This window comes from Mytilus trossulus, chromosome 6 (genome assembly GCF_036588685.1).
Source record: "Mytilus trossulus isolate FHL-02 chromosome 6, PNRI_Mtr1.1.1.hap1, whole genome shotgun sequence".
NCBI classification, from domain to species: domain Eukaryota; kingdom Metazoa; phylum Mollusca; class Bivalvia; order Mytilida; family Mytilidae; genus Mytilus; species Mytilus trossulus.
In genome coordinates, this window is record NC_086378.1 from 30,933,206 (window position 1) to 30,950,357 (window position 17,152).

A 17,152-nucleotide genomic window follows, 5' to 3' on the forward strand; every position below is an offset into this window, starting at 1 on the left:
AATGAGAAGATCATTTAATTTCACACACATTTAATACTTATACTAGTTTATCATGTTATTCCATTAACAATCAAAATGTTTCTGATAAAGTCTCCATATACAGCTTACTCTGCCTCATTTCTCTTATGTCGACTCGATATTTTTTGCATCCAGCTAATGGCGATGCTGGTGCAGTTGGGTCAAGAATAGCGATGCGGACACAAGCGGTTTTTTTTGCATTTGTATTTTATCGAGAAAGTGTACTATGCAGTTTATTGTGCTATGGTAATTTTTTGTATTTTCGGCTTTCATTTATGCGTATGTGCATATTCTATATACTCTTTTGTGTTTCTTTGTTACATATTTCTTTGTTTTATAGTGATTGAGATTATAGGTTATCATAACACAATGTTGGCTGTGTTACCCTTATTTTGACACGTTTACCTATTATGTCTGTTTGTTTTGTTCACACATCGTTGTCAATACAAAGGAATTTTATGCGACTGACGTAAAATTGAGAGGTTTAGCTAACTATCAAATCAGGATTGATCCACCATTTTCTACACAATAAATGCCTGTATCAAGACAGGAATATAAGATCACAGTTGTTATCTAATCGTTTGATATGTTTGAGCTTTTGATTTTGCCATCTTTCGGTTTCGAATTTTCCTCGGAGTTGGGTATTTTTGTTATTTTACTTTCTGGTATGTTCAATCAACTGAAAAAAGGAATTTATTTTGCATATTTGTCAGATTTGCTATCATCTACAATTAAAAAAATGTAAGCTTTGTTTATTATATTTGTATGTTGTGCTTGAATTTTAGGTCAATTGTATTATGTGAATGAAATCAATTTGATTAACATTCAGATCTATCGTAACTAGCATAACAAAATCAAATATCTATGAAATTTTGAGAAAATAGCGGAACTATAAAAAAAACCAAAAAAACCTCAAAACGGTTATGTAGACATGTGCGAAGTTTAGCTAGCCATATTAACCAGGGTTGAACCACTATTTGTTTTGGAAAATGCTTGTATCAAGTCAAATTTGGTAATTGTTTTTCAATCGTTCAGTTGGTTGATATAGTCTAGTCTAGCCTTTGATTTTGTTTTTATGGACGTCTCCCTCTTGACTTTACCTTGGAGTTGTTTTTTGGTAATGACTTATGGTTATACAAGACATAATTAACAATCCGTTGATGTGTGGTGTCTATTTACCGGATTTGACTCATCTACTTACTTGAACAAGAGTAACATACTTTCAGTAGAAAAAGAGTAACATACTTTAAGAAGGAAACAGAATTAAACTGCTGAATTTAGAAGTTTTAAAGCTTTTGGCAAACAACTTTGCAAAATTTGCAGTTTTGAACAGGCGGAATATATTTAAATGGGGCGATTACCAAGAGTATGAGGTTTGAATCTTGAAACCTCTTGTGGTTTAAATCTTGGAAGCAGTTTTGGTGTAGCTAAATGAAATGGCATGTGCAGTTTTATCTTTGAAATGATTAGTAATTGTTGTCCTGTTCAGGTTTTTGATGGAAAATAGTAAAAGAACAAAATACCGAACTCCGATGACAATTCGAAACGGAAAGTCCCTATTCAAATGAACAAAATCAAAAGCTAAACACATCAAACAAATGGATAACAGCTGTCATATTCTTGACTTGAAACAGGCATTTTTTATGAAGAAAATGATGAATTTAACTAAGGGTTTTAGCTAGATTAGCCTCTCACTTGAAATTCCACTATATTGACAACGATGTGTGAACAAAAAAAACTGATCTAATAGGTGAAAATATCACAAATAGGGGTAAAGCAGTCAACATTGTGTTATAATCTTAATCACTATAAAAACAAACAAGTATGTCGACAAAGAAACACAATTAGACATATAGACAAAACACATTAGTAAAAATGAAAGACAAGAATACAAAAATTTACCATAGCACAATAATTAACACAATAACGTGATGTATAAGTACACATCCACGTCTTTTGGATGTCACAAAAAATGACTTAAAGTAAAAGTAATAGTTCCAAAGACAAATAAAAGAATACTGTACCACGTTATAATGATGACAAACAACGTCAGTACCCTGAATCTATACTTCGAGACCGTCGTGTATAATTTGTGAAGTTAATACGGGATACTTAACAACATAGTCTTGGTACCTTCCGATGATCTATTTAAGAAAAAGGACGAGACGTTCTTTGGCATACCTCTGGTTCATCAACTTTCTACTCAGACACTGGTAACGTTTTACAAAGTCTGAGTACAGCTGCCAAGGCTTGAATAACGAATAAGTTGGGCAATTTATATCCCTTATGGGGGTGAAGTTGGTATATTGCTAAAAAGGTCGGGAAAATCAAATTTTATATTAAAATTGTCTCGTTTTTCATAGAGTTTGGTACTATGATGACCACGTATGTCAAATTCGAGGTATATATTCCAGTCAAACTAAGTTTGAACCTCAACCTTATTGCAACAGAAAAAGTTTTAGTCCTATTCTATAGCATAAAGCGCCAAATATACACAGAAAAAAATCCCATAAAATGTTACTTGAGGAAAACTCAAATTTTGCATTTTTAATTTCTTATTGAAACAAACATTGGAAAGGGAATTAGTCTTTTTGTGTCAGTTTTTGGTTGATTTACGTAAAATTCATGTAAAATATGATATTTTGATAAGGTTATAAGTTCGTATTTAACTATATTATATAATATTCTGCACATGAAATGTACAAAACCGAAGTGTTATGGATATTTTCTAAAAAAAATTGCACATTTTTCTTTCAAAAAATTTCAAAATTATGGCTTTGTGGCCATTTCGAAAAAATAATGTGAATATTTGGTATTTAGATATAGGAAGATGTGATATGAGTGTTAATAAGACATCTTTCCATCCAAATTACAGTTTATAATATAAAACCATTATAGGTCAAGGTACGGTATTGTTTATTTCTGTAAATTATATTTGTTCAGCATCTACTTTGTTTAAAACACAAAAAGGAGAATATATGCTTAATTAGTTTTATTCAATTTGAGATTATTTACCTTGACATGCTGAAGAATCTAATAATTGGTCAACTTGTGAATTACAATATTATAAAATCTAGGTTGTAGCTTTATAAAAGATATGAAAACACCTTTTCAGTTGTTTGTTATACTCTGGAGACGGCTATAATATCAAGTATCAATACATTCTCTTGAATAGAAGCGATAAAGATATAAATTTGTATCAATTTTTATTGATATTTCTGCCTTTTTGCAGAGTTTTCTTCCATATAAATGCAAATCTCCATAGGAATGTTAAAATCGTAATTTTTTTAGTTTATCTCAAGTTTTTCAAGGACTTTTCACTATGTATATTTGGGGTATAATGCTAAAGATTAAACTTAAAATATTCTGTTGCAATTACTTCAAGGTTATGGTCAAACTAATGCTACATTGACTGGAGTAATAATTCTTAAAAATAGGCAGACGAAGCCGTTTCTGTTGTTTATTTAATTTGTAGTTCTGAAGATATTTTAAAGGAACCCAATCAGCAAAGGTAGGATTATTAATCATAGAAAGAATATAAATGATTGAGAAAATTAATTGATCTTACTCCTTATATCCTAGCTCTTGTGTTAACAAGTGCCTGAAGGAACTCTGACTCATATAAAGATAAGAAAAGGTCGTCAAGGAGAGGCGAACAGTTCGTTCCAATAGGGATGCCGACAATTTGTTGATAAAGTATTCCTCCAAATTCAACAAATATGTTGTCAATAAGAAACTCAAGCACTTGTTTCTCTGAGTAGAATGGTTTACCTTTATGTTCTATAGTAATCAAATATGTCGTATAGTATCCTAAAGTAATGAATTTATAGCATATGCTACTATTTTTATGTTGAAAAGCACTGTGGATTATTTCTGGTAGACGATATTTCAATTTCACATGGGGAATAGTGATATACGGGGTTGCATAATCAAAGTTTTGATTGGACTAATTTCAGAAGAAAGATCGAGTTTTAGAATTATTCAGAAATTTTACAGCATTTTTATTCATCCACATTTAGTTAATACCCCTACATGGTTTAACATTTTCACGGTCTGATGTCCCTCTATAACTGCGGACAGATTTTATGTTAATCTAATGGACAATACTTTCCGAACATGAAGATGAGCCTGTAGTGTACCCTTGATTGAACGGAATTTTGTGAAGCTTTTGTATTTAATACAAAAAAGGTAAGTCCTCCGGATTGCTGTTCAAAGTAATGTTTATTGAAGCCATGGATAATTTTTGATTTGCGATTATCAAAATACGTTTTTTGTACGTGGGATTACCCGAGTGGTCATTAAATTTATTGATCTGACTGCTTATATATCCTTTTTAGAATTATTCAGAAATTTCTCAGAATGTTTTAGGATCCACATATTATTCACAATTACACGAAAATCGAAGTAGTAAGATTTACATTAAAAGGCAATATTATTTGAAGCTTTGTCCGCAAGAACAACACAAATTGGACTTTGGTCGATCATTCACACAGTTTTTCAGCTTATGAATGTAACCTGGTTGTTTTAACTCATTCTGATAAAGTGTCCAGTTCAACTACTTGCAAATTCCACATGAACAAAAAATTATCCGTTTTATTATCGCTGGAAGCAGTTGAGGCTCCAACGCTATACAATGAAAAAGAGGAATACTCAAAACGGAAAGTCCATAATCAAAAGCAAAATCATAGCTTAAACACATCAAAAGAGCGGATAACAACTGCCATGTGCTTGTCTTGAAAACAATGTGTGAATAAAACAATCAAATTATTTGTGATATTTATCTAGTAGGTCTTGGAAATTTCCGATAAATTTCTAGAAAAAGAAAGAGACCTTTTTTTTACCCTGGCCCATTATTATTTTGCCTACAAGTACTGATGACTTCTCTTTTGAATATTGAAATAGTGTAGAAACAGATATTCCATACAAGGTAGAAGTTGGAATACTGCTTCTACAGCACAAACTGACTTAGGATGTGGGAATAAAGAATTTCCATGGAAATGCGATGTGCCACTTCTACTACATGTGGAAGATTAATGACCCAACGCAGACCACAGATGCTTCGCCATAATCTAACCTTATCACATAAAAGAGGAGGCGGCAGATACCATCAGCATATCTAAACGCATAAGTCGAAAAAAAGATCAAAGTGATGGAAATCACTCATGAAAAGATTAGAAGAGCAGTTTGAAAAGAATTCATATTAAGGTAAGGTGGGGGAAAATGAACACTAATAAAGCACTATTGCTGAAAATTGCATTTTAAAACAGTAGGTCTTTAGAATGAAAAGTGCTTTCCCAGTGCGTGAAAAATTGAGCTCATTTAATTTAATAATATGGGTCTCTTAATTTGCATAATTTTTTTCAACGTAAACAAATTAAAAAATAATTGATGGGGAATAAATTAATAAACAATGGTTTGTTTAAATTAAAAGTTTAAAATTTTAAAATTGTTTCAAGCCAATTCCTGATGATAAAAAAAGTAAACTAATCTATAAAACTGTTGATAAATTACAGATATGATTATTTGAAATTTATCAAGTAAATTATAGGCCTTACTTTAATAGCTTTTATATATTCATATTTATATACATATTTCATTTTTTTTTAAAGATCTTGTTTATCCATCGATTATTTATTTTTCAGACATAATTTACAGAATCACTTCATTTCAGTATTCAATTATGAGGTAAACTATTTGTATATTGAAGTTTTATATTGAAGGTTCTAATTATGTAAGACTGAGGTTGATAAGTAATATGGTCATATTTGATTGACAGTTTAGGAGGTGGGGCATTGTAATTAAAGGTCCACCTTGTCTCTGATTGTTTGGTGATAATGATAGTTGTTAATCATTATAGTATTGAATCAATACCCAATTACCTAATCAAATTCTTATAAAAGAAAGGCCTGCACATCAACACACCTTGGTTACATACATTCTTGGATGAACTGCTTCAAAAATATACCATTTTTTTTCAGTTCATATGTGTATTATGTGCATATACATGAGAAGTATAAGGAACTATATTTCAGTGTGAACACATTTAATAAAAGTAGCTAACCTGTCGTGTTGTTAGGGAGGCCAGTGTCTTAGTAAAGATTTAGAACAAGTTCTTATCTATCCAAAAACAGACAATGCCATGGTAAAGAATGAAAACTAAGCAACAAACAACAGCATACCAAACACAGAAAACTAAAGAATAAGCAGCACTTACCCTATGAAACATCGTGGTGATCTCAGATGTTCGGAGGGTAGACAGAGTCTGCTCCACATCTTACACCCGTGTTGTTAATGAAGTTCAAACCCAGTGCTTTAGTAGGTCACAATCGACATAAAGATGACTGGTTTGTGGTTGCGACATTTGGACCATATTCAACTATTCTTCGTTGGAGTCAATGTTAATGTATCCATTCGGACCAGTACCTAAAATCTTTATGGATGGATTTAGCATACATAAATAAAATGCAAAAAATAGAAGGCAATGAATGAGGTTGTTAAATTTAATATACTATTATGCCTTTTTTGTACTTCTTTGTTAAATGGTTTTTTTTTATAGTACTTAAGATACTTGTGGTACTTGTACATCCTGTCATTATTGTTTATGTTTATTCTTGTTTTTCATTTTTGATAATGGGCATTCTCTCTGCCTTTTGGTGTTACTTCGATATATATAGGTTGCCTCTGTACTTATACATCCCATTATGGTGCTATTGTAAAACTTGTTTGTTGCTGGTCTTTTATTATTGATATGGGCTTTGTATATTTGCCGTGATATGTTTCTTTTTTTACATGAATGACGTGGCTCCGTACATCCCGTCATTATATGATTGTACTATGGTAAATTTGTGTAATACTTGTCTTCAAGTTTTGCTAATATGCTTGGTCTATATGCCATTTTGTGCTTCTTTGGTTTTTTTAATGATTAAGAATAAAACAACGTTGAATGCTGTATTTTTGAAATGTTTACCTTTTTTGTCTATTTGCTTTGTTCACGCATCGGTGTGAATATAATGGAATTTAATGTGACTTTCATATAAATGAGAGGTTTAGCTAGCTATAAAACCAGGTTCAATCCACCATTTTCTACATGAGAAAATGCCTATACCAAGTCAGGAATATGACAGTTGTAATCCATTCGTTTAATGTGTTTGAGCTTTTGATTTTGCCACTTGATTAGGGTCTTCCGTTTTGAATTTTCCTTGAGGTTCAGTATTTTTTGGATTTGACTTTTTTTGTACACAACAATCCTCATTAACGGAAGTCGTAAGATGAATTGATTGTCTAAATAATAGCATACCGAATGGTAGATAAATACAAGTTTCATGGGGAAAAACAATCAAAAATTATCACAAAACTTTGCATTATTTATTAAACATCATCTATGAAGTTAAGTAAAAGGCTGGCTCCTTTTTATACTACCAGAGAAGCTCATGTATACAGTAAGCCACTTATATACGAACAAGTCGGCAAGAGAAGTGCATTTTGTTCCCATGAGAATGCTTATTGTTTATTAAACCACGTCTCTCAAAGATAGCAAATATATTGTCAATCAAGAAATGAAGCATCTGGATACTGTCAGTTTCAGAGAAATTGTTGTTTGGAGCATTGTTTTATTTGCAAATAAATTCCATCATATATACTAGGCTAAAAAATTTATGTTCGTGCCAGACGTAGATGTGTCCCTCCAGATTGCAATTCTTGATAATGAAACAAAGCAAGGCCAATTCCTTAATTTTGTCTAAAAGTTACAATGGGGAATATTTGCATTAGGGGTGGAAAAGCCAAAAGTTTTAATACAAATTCAAGAGGACAGAGTCTTATTTTGTAAACTCTTAACAGATCTTCGGAAATCTAAACTATTTGCATACATTTGATTCGCGCCACCTTTATAGTAGGTTATTTCATCATAACTTGAAATATGGCTTTTATTGCTTATGAAATTTGTGTTAATGTTTCATTCAGCACTTGGAAGATTCAACAATATAATGTTGTATGTATGGAAACTTATGAAATAGTAAAATAACAAGAATACCCATCTCCAATGGACATATCACATAAGCAACAGGACGGGTGCCACATGTGGAGCATGATCTGCTAACCTTCCGGAGCACCTGAGATCACCCCTAGTTTTTGGTGGGGTTTGTGTTGTTTACTCTTTAGTTTTCTATGTTGTGTCATGTGTACTATTGTTTGTCTTTTTGTCTTTAATTTTTAGCCATGGCGTTGTCAGTTTATTTTAGATTTATGAGTTTGACTGTCCCTTTGGTATCTTTTCGTTCCTCTTTTTTAAACAGAAAGTCCTTTATAAAATGGCAAAATCAAAAGCTCAAACACATCTAACAAATGAAAAACAATTATCATATCAGGTAATTTATGTGTCAACAAACTAATTCAATGTTCAATTTGCTGTCAGATATTGTATGCCTCAGCCTTATTTATTCAACTTATTTAAAGGCAAGACGAAAACAAACTAAAGATATTGCATACACGTCAGTGTTGCAATAGTGGACAATTAATAAAAGAACTAACAAGGCAATTGCATTTATTCTTTAACATCACTTACACATAACAAAAGACCAAAATAACACAAATGAGATTACATCAAAACAAATACACTGAACAGTAAGATAAAAACTGTCAAACTAATTGTGTTCAATATTTGATATAGTTGAAAATAAACAAAAAAGACCTGTTGACAAAAGTATGCATTTTGAATGGTAAAATTCTACATTTTCTCGAAAAAATTCAAGAGAGTAAAGGTAACTCACATTTTTCAAAGAAATATGTAACATTTTACTGAACAAAAAAGCCATATATCAATTGTACATATAGTCATGAAGTGGTCTATTGTTAAGGTACAGTATACGATGACTTCTGTGGAGTTTGAAACATGCCTCATCTGTTAATAAGTTTATAACTATTTTATTTTTAGTATTTTATCTATACTCTAAGGGTAATATCAAAAAGGACCTCTAGAAATATCAGTCTTTGTTCTTACTGCTCATACAAAAGTAAAATTTTAAGCATGAAAAAAATCAGGTAAATAGTGATCTAAAACCTTCCCATACAGTTTTAAACTGAAAATAAACCAAATACAAAGCTTTAACAGAACTAAGTTTTGGCATAACACATATTTGGAAGATTTATCTCTATTACTGGTATTTTATACACATAAAACAGAACATTTATCAAAAGTACAAAATGGGAGTATAGGTTATCTATTTTACATATATATACTACTATAGAAAGCTTAAACTTGCCAAAAAAAACTATTTAACTTGCTATGAAGTTGACCACAACAGAACATTTTTTTTTCATTGAGCATCTGCCTCATCTACTGAAATTGCATTAACTATAGACCATAAATAGACAATAGAACTCATGTAGTTCACATTTATCTTATTCTTCAGGGAAAAACTACACGAAATAAGGAAAATGTATGATGTAACTTTCTGGAGTGAAGAAAGAAATGGGTAATTAAACTCATCATAGATACCAGGACTAAATTTAGTATATACGCCAGACGCGTTTCGTCTACAAAAGACTCATCAGTGACGCTCAAATCAAAAAAAGTTAAAAAGGCCAAATAAAGTACGAGTTAAATGCCCAATTGACATTTGACACAAAAATTTCTTAAAAGTATCAAGTAAATCTTTTTTGGCAAAAATTCATAATTAAAATTGGTCATAAATCAAATTGAAGATGACTACTACTGGTAATATTTTTTTTCTGGATATTTGGAAAAGTTGGTCCCAGGTCTTTTAGCAATAAATAAGGTAACTTGGCAATCATTTCTACAAATAAGGTAAGCGTTTTTTCAATATACTGTGCAGACTGAAAACAATCTATTGAATGGTCTTTTTATACTGACAAAAATTCATTGATCAAAAACAAGTGGAATGGCAGAAAATATGTGCTGCCCTCTATACTATGTTGACATCAGAAATATGAACGTATAATGTAAATTCAGAAGTTACTGCAATTTTTAAAGAATGAAAATAAATGCTATGTATGTCTCAGACATCAAAATGTAAGTTCTTATTATTGCGATAATCACTAAGTCACATTATTTGCATCAATAAAAATCCTCACAATAATTTCTGAATTTATATTCATCAATATAATTGGACAAAATTATGCAATAACTAAGGTACAGTAAAATAGGACTGATATTTCATGTCATTTCTACATATCATAAGGGTTTATACATTCTATTACCACTCTCTCATATAAATATCTATACAACTTTTTTAAAAAGCACTGCACTAGAATTACAATCCATATAATATATGATATACATGATCTTTCGATAGAAAATAAATCATTTATCCTGCTACACAATGACACAGTAGCTTTGCCTTCATGTATTTTTATATGGACAGATTTTTGGAGCAAATACCCTAGAGAAAAATATGTATAATGCATTTTAATGAATGTTTATGTATGAATCCAAGCAGAATATATGGATACCAAAAATGTATATTAACAGTTAATTTTCTTAGATAAAGGTGAAAGTAGTTACAACAATTCTATAAAAGATTTAGTATAATTATATTCTATAACTAATTGATAACAAAACCTTTATAAACAGTATTTGATAACAAAAATCTTTACAAATGGTATTTAATAATCTCTATGCGTTATAAAATCTCTACATTATATCCAATACACATCGAATCAAGAACGTCTTCATTAATCCAATGTTATTAAGAAAAACAAACAATAATATAAACAGTTTAAAACATTGCCAAAGACAAAAATTTTAATATAGCGCTAAACAAACAGGTTAAAACACATCTACTATGAACCATATACATATAATCAATGAACAAAATACTATTAATAAAGGTAACCGCCTTAAAATATACCAAGTAAATACAATAACTCATCCATTCAGCTAAAGGTCATACATACTACCTGTAAGTTCAGAAATTATTGCGAAAAATGCAACAGACTTTTTACAGTAACACAATAATTTAAACTCGCATTTTGAAGTATTTTATATATGCATTAAACAGGATTTTTCTAAAAATCGTAAAAATTAAAATCGCATTAAAGTCTAAAATGACAAAATTGCAATAATTTTCTGAATTTACAGTATTAGATTTTAGTTATCTCAAACCTTTCATTCCTTCTTCCTTACAATATATACTTCCATCCATCATTCAAACAGCATTAAATAGAGATTTCACATGTTAAACTTTGGTTTTATTCACCACATGCAACGAAAACAAAGTACCTTAAAAATTCTAAAGCAATTTGACATAAACAGAATACCTAGTAAGCTCTGCAACTACTTGTGACTGGTTTTATAAAGAAGGCAAGTTCATGTATTTTTTTTTTACACTTATTTTCCAAATTTTGTTATGGTCTCACACGTATTTTAAATGCTATCTCACAATTGTGTAAGGGCTGTTTCAGTAATAAATATATAAGACTATTGGCTTCACAATATAAACTGAAAATTTAGCAATTAAAGTAAATCAATGTTTTTCAAAAATGATATTAATTTCCGTACATAAAATACCGTAACCTTAATAAAGTTCTGAATTCTTTGTCCATACAGACTTTAATCATGATATAAAAAAGTAGTGAAAAAATTACAAAAAAAAATATGCAATACCCTAAAATTCAAAATTTGACAAACTAAACAGAATCTAACTAAACTATTTAACATCAACACAAGTATTTCTGAATTTCTACAATACATATATTGTGAAGCACTTAAACTTTCACAATACCATCAAATACACAGTTATTTGGTTTTAAAACTATGGTTAAAAAGGTTTTGATACATTTTATTTTTTCTTGTCCAAAAAAATGCTTGAATTAGCTAATTTTGAGACCTTGACCTATGTGTTCTACTCGGGTGGGTTACAGTTATCGAAAAAAAAAATAGACTATAAACTATTATTGGGGGCTCAAAAATTAACTATAGTCTGGTGGATTACAGTTATGGCAAGCACTAGATTATAAAGTATCAGAAATAACACCACTTAAAACCAACTGATTCTTGACAATGCTGACATCACATTTGTATGGATCACTCACATAATACTTCCCATACCACATATCATGAACATCCTTCATGAGATTCTAAATTTACATCATTCTCTATTTATAGACCAATATCATTCCAAAATATCATCCTCACATTTCTGGGAAATCATTTTTCCTAGCAAAACTCTTAGTAATCATCATATACATTCTTCATTTGTATCAGTAGAGAGAAATAGCAAAATTCACAATGTATCATGTAATTGTCATACCAAATATCATTAACATACAATTGATTTCTAAATTTATACTAAAAATGATTCAAAATGTATGAGTGGTGCTCTTCTTAATAAATTTTTGTTTAAACAATTATTCACACAATTCAAATACTTCCATATAATATTCAGGTCATCCATTTCTTTCTAAAGCTAGTTGTTTGTTGTGTAAGCAAAGATTTAAACGCACAGACTATTCATGAAAATAACCAATCAATATAGTACACTTTAGTTTAAAGCAAAATTATTTATAACTATAGTCAACATAATTTCAAAAACTTCCATATTATAACCAAGTCCAATATGTGTTTGTAGCGTTAGCAAAAAGTTATAAGCACAGACTATATAATAAAATAACCAGTCAATAAAGTACAATCTGGATATGATATTCATATTAGACAGACTTCACTTTGAAACCAACATACATTAAGCATATATAATAGATTACAAATATTTTTTACTTCAGTCAACTGGAAATTTCAATGTATAAATTACAATCAGATTCTAGTTTTTGTCAAATTTTGTAGTTTATTGGTTTCAAATTCAAAATAAAAGAGCACTGTCTTATGCCACAAAAAATATCATAAATAATATCCCACTAACAAATTAATGCAATACAGAATTTATATACCCAAGGAAAGACATAAAAAAATAAAATTTAATGAAATTTACATAAAAATACCATGATAATAAATATATTGGATGTACTGCAATTGAAATGTTATATAATGGAAAGTAGCAAGGTGAAAAGATGGAATGTTTTGGCAGAATGAAATGATGAAAAAATACACTGAATTAAAAATAATGATATAGAAGATTTCATCCAACACAATAATTAAAGCATTTTTTAAAATTTATAATCAAACAATGGCAAATATTAAATGCTACCAAGAGTGGATTGGTTTGTTTGACTTATAAATACATTTTTCAATTCATACAAAAAATATCAAATAATTGGTTGGATCTTTTTTTAAGTGTTTTTCATAGTACTTAATATTTTTAGCAGAAATTACCCTAATCATAAAATTTCAAGTTGAAAAAGAGCAATTGCCTGATATTTCATATTTGCATGGTATTTGTTGAGAATGAGAAAAAAAGATTAAGCCAAGACCCTGCATTTTTTTTAAACTTATTTTCATGGTATTTTTAAAAATAGTATAACAATGACAATTTTATTTCATTTTATTTTCTTTTGATACACGTTTAGTCACTCGTCCACACGTAATTCCTATTAGAAATATAACACCTATTATTGAACAAATAACTCCAAGCAGATACGTTTTTGCAGGTGAAGATGTTATTTGTGATACTAATTCATTTACACTTTCAACTGGAGCAACCTGAAACGAAAGAATTTTTTTTTTATTAATACACAAAATATTGTTTATAAATCAGTATTCGTAAATAAGAGAATCCCCATCTATAAAATAACAATGTTATTGTTATGCAGCAAAACAATTCAAATCTTCCAACTCAAAAAACAATAAACCCTTTATATTACTTTTTAACTTAGGTAATATTTATACTTGTTATATTAGTTGTTTTTTTTATTTGTGAAAAAAATCTTCAGTGTTAATTCATACATATGTTAATCCATAACACATGTGCTGATTATAAATATACTGCAGTTTATATGATAGTAATGAAGAAACTAGAATAAGGTGATCTAGTATTATAGATAAATGTGCTTGCAGAATATTTACCAGTAAATCCCAAAAGCAATAGTCAAATTAAAATCTTATTTTAAAGTAATTAACATAACGCTGGATCAGTTAAAAACAACACCATCAATGATAGTGTGGTCAAGTTTTAAAAGAGATGGTTAAGCAGTAGTTTCTTGATCATTTGGAAACCAAAGAAAAATCTAATTTAATGTATTCAGGGAACTCATAAAACTGTAAATGTCAGAATCATTAAATTTGAGCTTGACCAGTATCTTAAAATTATGTTAAAATTTGAGAAGATTTGGTTGAGAGGTATAAAATGCGAGTTTATCATCATTCAGAAACCAATTTTGCTTGATAAAGGAAGAAATTTTTGTATTCGCAACATGAAGCCACTTTTTTCTGTCTCCATGACTAATAACACAGAATTTTAAAACTGTTGCTAGTAATACTTATACAAAAGTAAACAAGGTGACAAACAAATACAGCTTTATTGTTTTATTTATAATAATCATCCATAGAGAAGAGAAGTGTATATTAATAGATAATTCCAATCACCTATAGTGATAGTAATATTTTTTGAAGGAAAAGCAAAATAAAGGTTTTAATCCCGTATTTTCACTTATCATGTTTTCATCCCAGATTTATTGCTGTTTCTCCATTAAAAACAATGGTGTAACTAAAGTGTTAATCTATACTGAGTTATTACCTAAAAATATCAGTTTGAAGCAATGCAAGACATCTTGGTGTTTTTTTTACGGAGTTCACTTGTTGCATGTAAGTTTGTTTGAATATAACATTTAAACCTTATCATTAAGAGGTTTGATAAATTTTTTTGTGTTAGCTATGTGTTACAGCATTTATATTAAGCTGGGCAAAATTTGATAAACACTAAAAATACCTTATTATGTTTTCTTACAGTGAACCTGGTAAATAAAAGCTTGTTTTACACATAAGGAAATATTTAGTAATGCCAATATGTCAAACAAAATGTTGTACACATGTTCAGCAACTTATGAAGTACAAATTAGGAAGCAAAATGACAGGTGCTGCAAATCATCAATGATATTTGACAACATTGGGAGGAAAGGCATTTTATCAAAAACTAATTCTAAACAGAGATCTTAATATGTTGTGCCTGATTTCGTATTTTGTCGCCTATTAAACACTTCTTCATGACACATAAAAATAATTTTATGTCAATAAAATCACCCACCTGCACTGACATTTCCCACAAATCTTTTCTTCGTTTTAACTGTTCGTGACATCTTTTATCCAGTCTATTAGGATGATCTTCATATTCTTGTAAAAGGCATGTCATTTCTAAAAATAATTGAAAATGTACAAACTAATTTCTAACATATAAATCATAAATGTTTTATATTTTATAAAAATCGAAAAATATTTACCAAATTTCAGGAAGCTGTTTTTTTGTAGTTTCCGAGAAAAACACAAATGACCAACAGTCAGGAGAATTTATCCTCCCTCTTTTAGAGAAAATAAATTTATAAATATATGCAGATTTAACACAATTTTTTATGACAATGTCCTTCTATTTAGAGGCATGTAATTTATTTCAAGAATTTATGACAAGCCAGGTCCATATAAGCAAGGATCCGGAAATTTTTTCACCTAATTTCGGTCATTTTCATACTACTTAAAAGTTGATGCCCCTTTTCAAAAGATGATTGTCAAAATCACATTACTGCATGAGACTCATTAGGAGTATGCTCATACTCGATCGTCATGTTTGTAGCATCAACAAACTTGTTTCACTGTTGCATCGCATTTACTTCATGATTTGTCCTACCATTTTCCAAAAATCGATCAAGAGCAATTAATGGAAGGCAACAGTTTAAAAATAAAATGATTTTAATGACTCAAAACGGTAATATTCTCAGTTATCGCTTACGTTTCTTCCGATTCTGAAGTCAAAATTCAAACCGGATGTACTGCGACAATACTAAAACGAACAATTCCGGACTCATTTCCAGGATTAGTTTTGTTTATCCAAATCACAGGAAATCATCGGCTTTTAAATATTTTACCGTTAATAGTGTAAGAATATTAATTAAAATAGTTGCACTAGCTTTATTTAGGATGAAATTATTTTAAATTAACGATTAATTGTTTAAATCTGTGGAAGAGAATTTCAAGCATGCGTATTACATAGTAAACAAAGCACGTGCGTTAGAAGTAAAAAAATATTTTTTTCTACATAAATTAAACCAAGTTTTAATTTAATTTTAAATCATAATTGACAATTGTCTGACCTGTTGAGTAATTAAGTAATGAAGCCAGTTGGTATGGAATTTTTATTTCTTTATAATAATTGTTTGGAGCCAGGTGTGAATTAAAAACACAGGTAAAGAGATTAGCAATCATTAGCCAATAGCTCCCCAAGGCATTAATATAGTTATTAGGAGGGCCCTCATGAGTATAACACTTAATTGGAGTGGCAGATTAATTACAGGAAGTCGATAACAAAAAAAAATATGTTCAAAATGGCGATTTTGAAAGTCGATCTCAACGAAATGACCGAAAATATTACTGTTGAAAAATAAAATTTGACCTAAATCCCAATAAAAAGTTTAGGACATTATAGTTTCAGATTAGGACATGACTGGCAAATAAGACCGTTTCCGGACCCTTGCATATAAGTATAATGTGTTATGAATCCTAACAATCTGAATAAAAAAAAACCACCAAAAAAGTTGTGATGAAAAAAATATAAAATACTTACTTCTTCCTTCACCTGACTCGACATCTGTACAGAATTTATGTAAATCTTTCTGACAAGCAGTATGTAAAATAGGGTCTATGTTTATATCTATCTCAGATTCCTGAATAATTCTTGCAATTTGCTGCAAAACAAAAATGTAGCATCTCAAGTTTATGAAAAAAAATTCTTAGAAATATATCAAGATGACAGAAACACAATTGCAAAACCAAAACACATCAAGCCATCAACATATGGACAACAAGAATGTGTCCCCAGTACACGGATGACCCATCTGTACTATCATTTTCTATGTTCAGTGGACTGTGAAAATAGCGGAAATCTTTAATTTGGCATTCAAATTAGAAATATCATATCATAGGAATTATGTGTACTGAGTTTCAAGTTGATTGGACTTCAACTTCATCAAAAACTACCTCGACCAAAAACTTTAACCTGAAGTGGGATGGATGGACGAA

At 29.9% G+C, this 17,152-nt stretch overlaps 1 protein-coding gene across 2 annotated transcripts in view; it reads right to left on the bottom strand.

Moving 5' to 3' along the window:
- Positions 1 to 8,543: 8,543 nt before the first annotated feature.
- The window catches only part of LOC134721102 (Golgi apparatus protein 1-like), a 46,237-nt gene continuing 37,628 nt past the window's right edge, over positions 8,544 to 17,152 (bottom strand). For both annotated transcript variants that reach the window (XM_063583839.1, XM_063583838.1), the window contains exons 23-25: positions 16,698 to 16,818; positions 15,171 to 15,277; positions 8,544 to 13,630 (exon numbers count right to left, since the gene is read on the bottom strand). In XM_063583839.1, the coding sequence (XP_063439909.1) occupies positions 13,463 to 13,630; positions 15,171 to 15,277; positions 16,698 to 16,818 (396 nt within the window). In that variant the 3' untranslated portion in view covers positions 8,544 to 13,462. The remainder of the gene's footprint in view (positions 13,631 to 15,170; positions 15,278 to 16,697; positions 16,819 to 17,152) is intronic.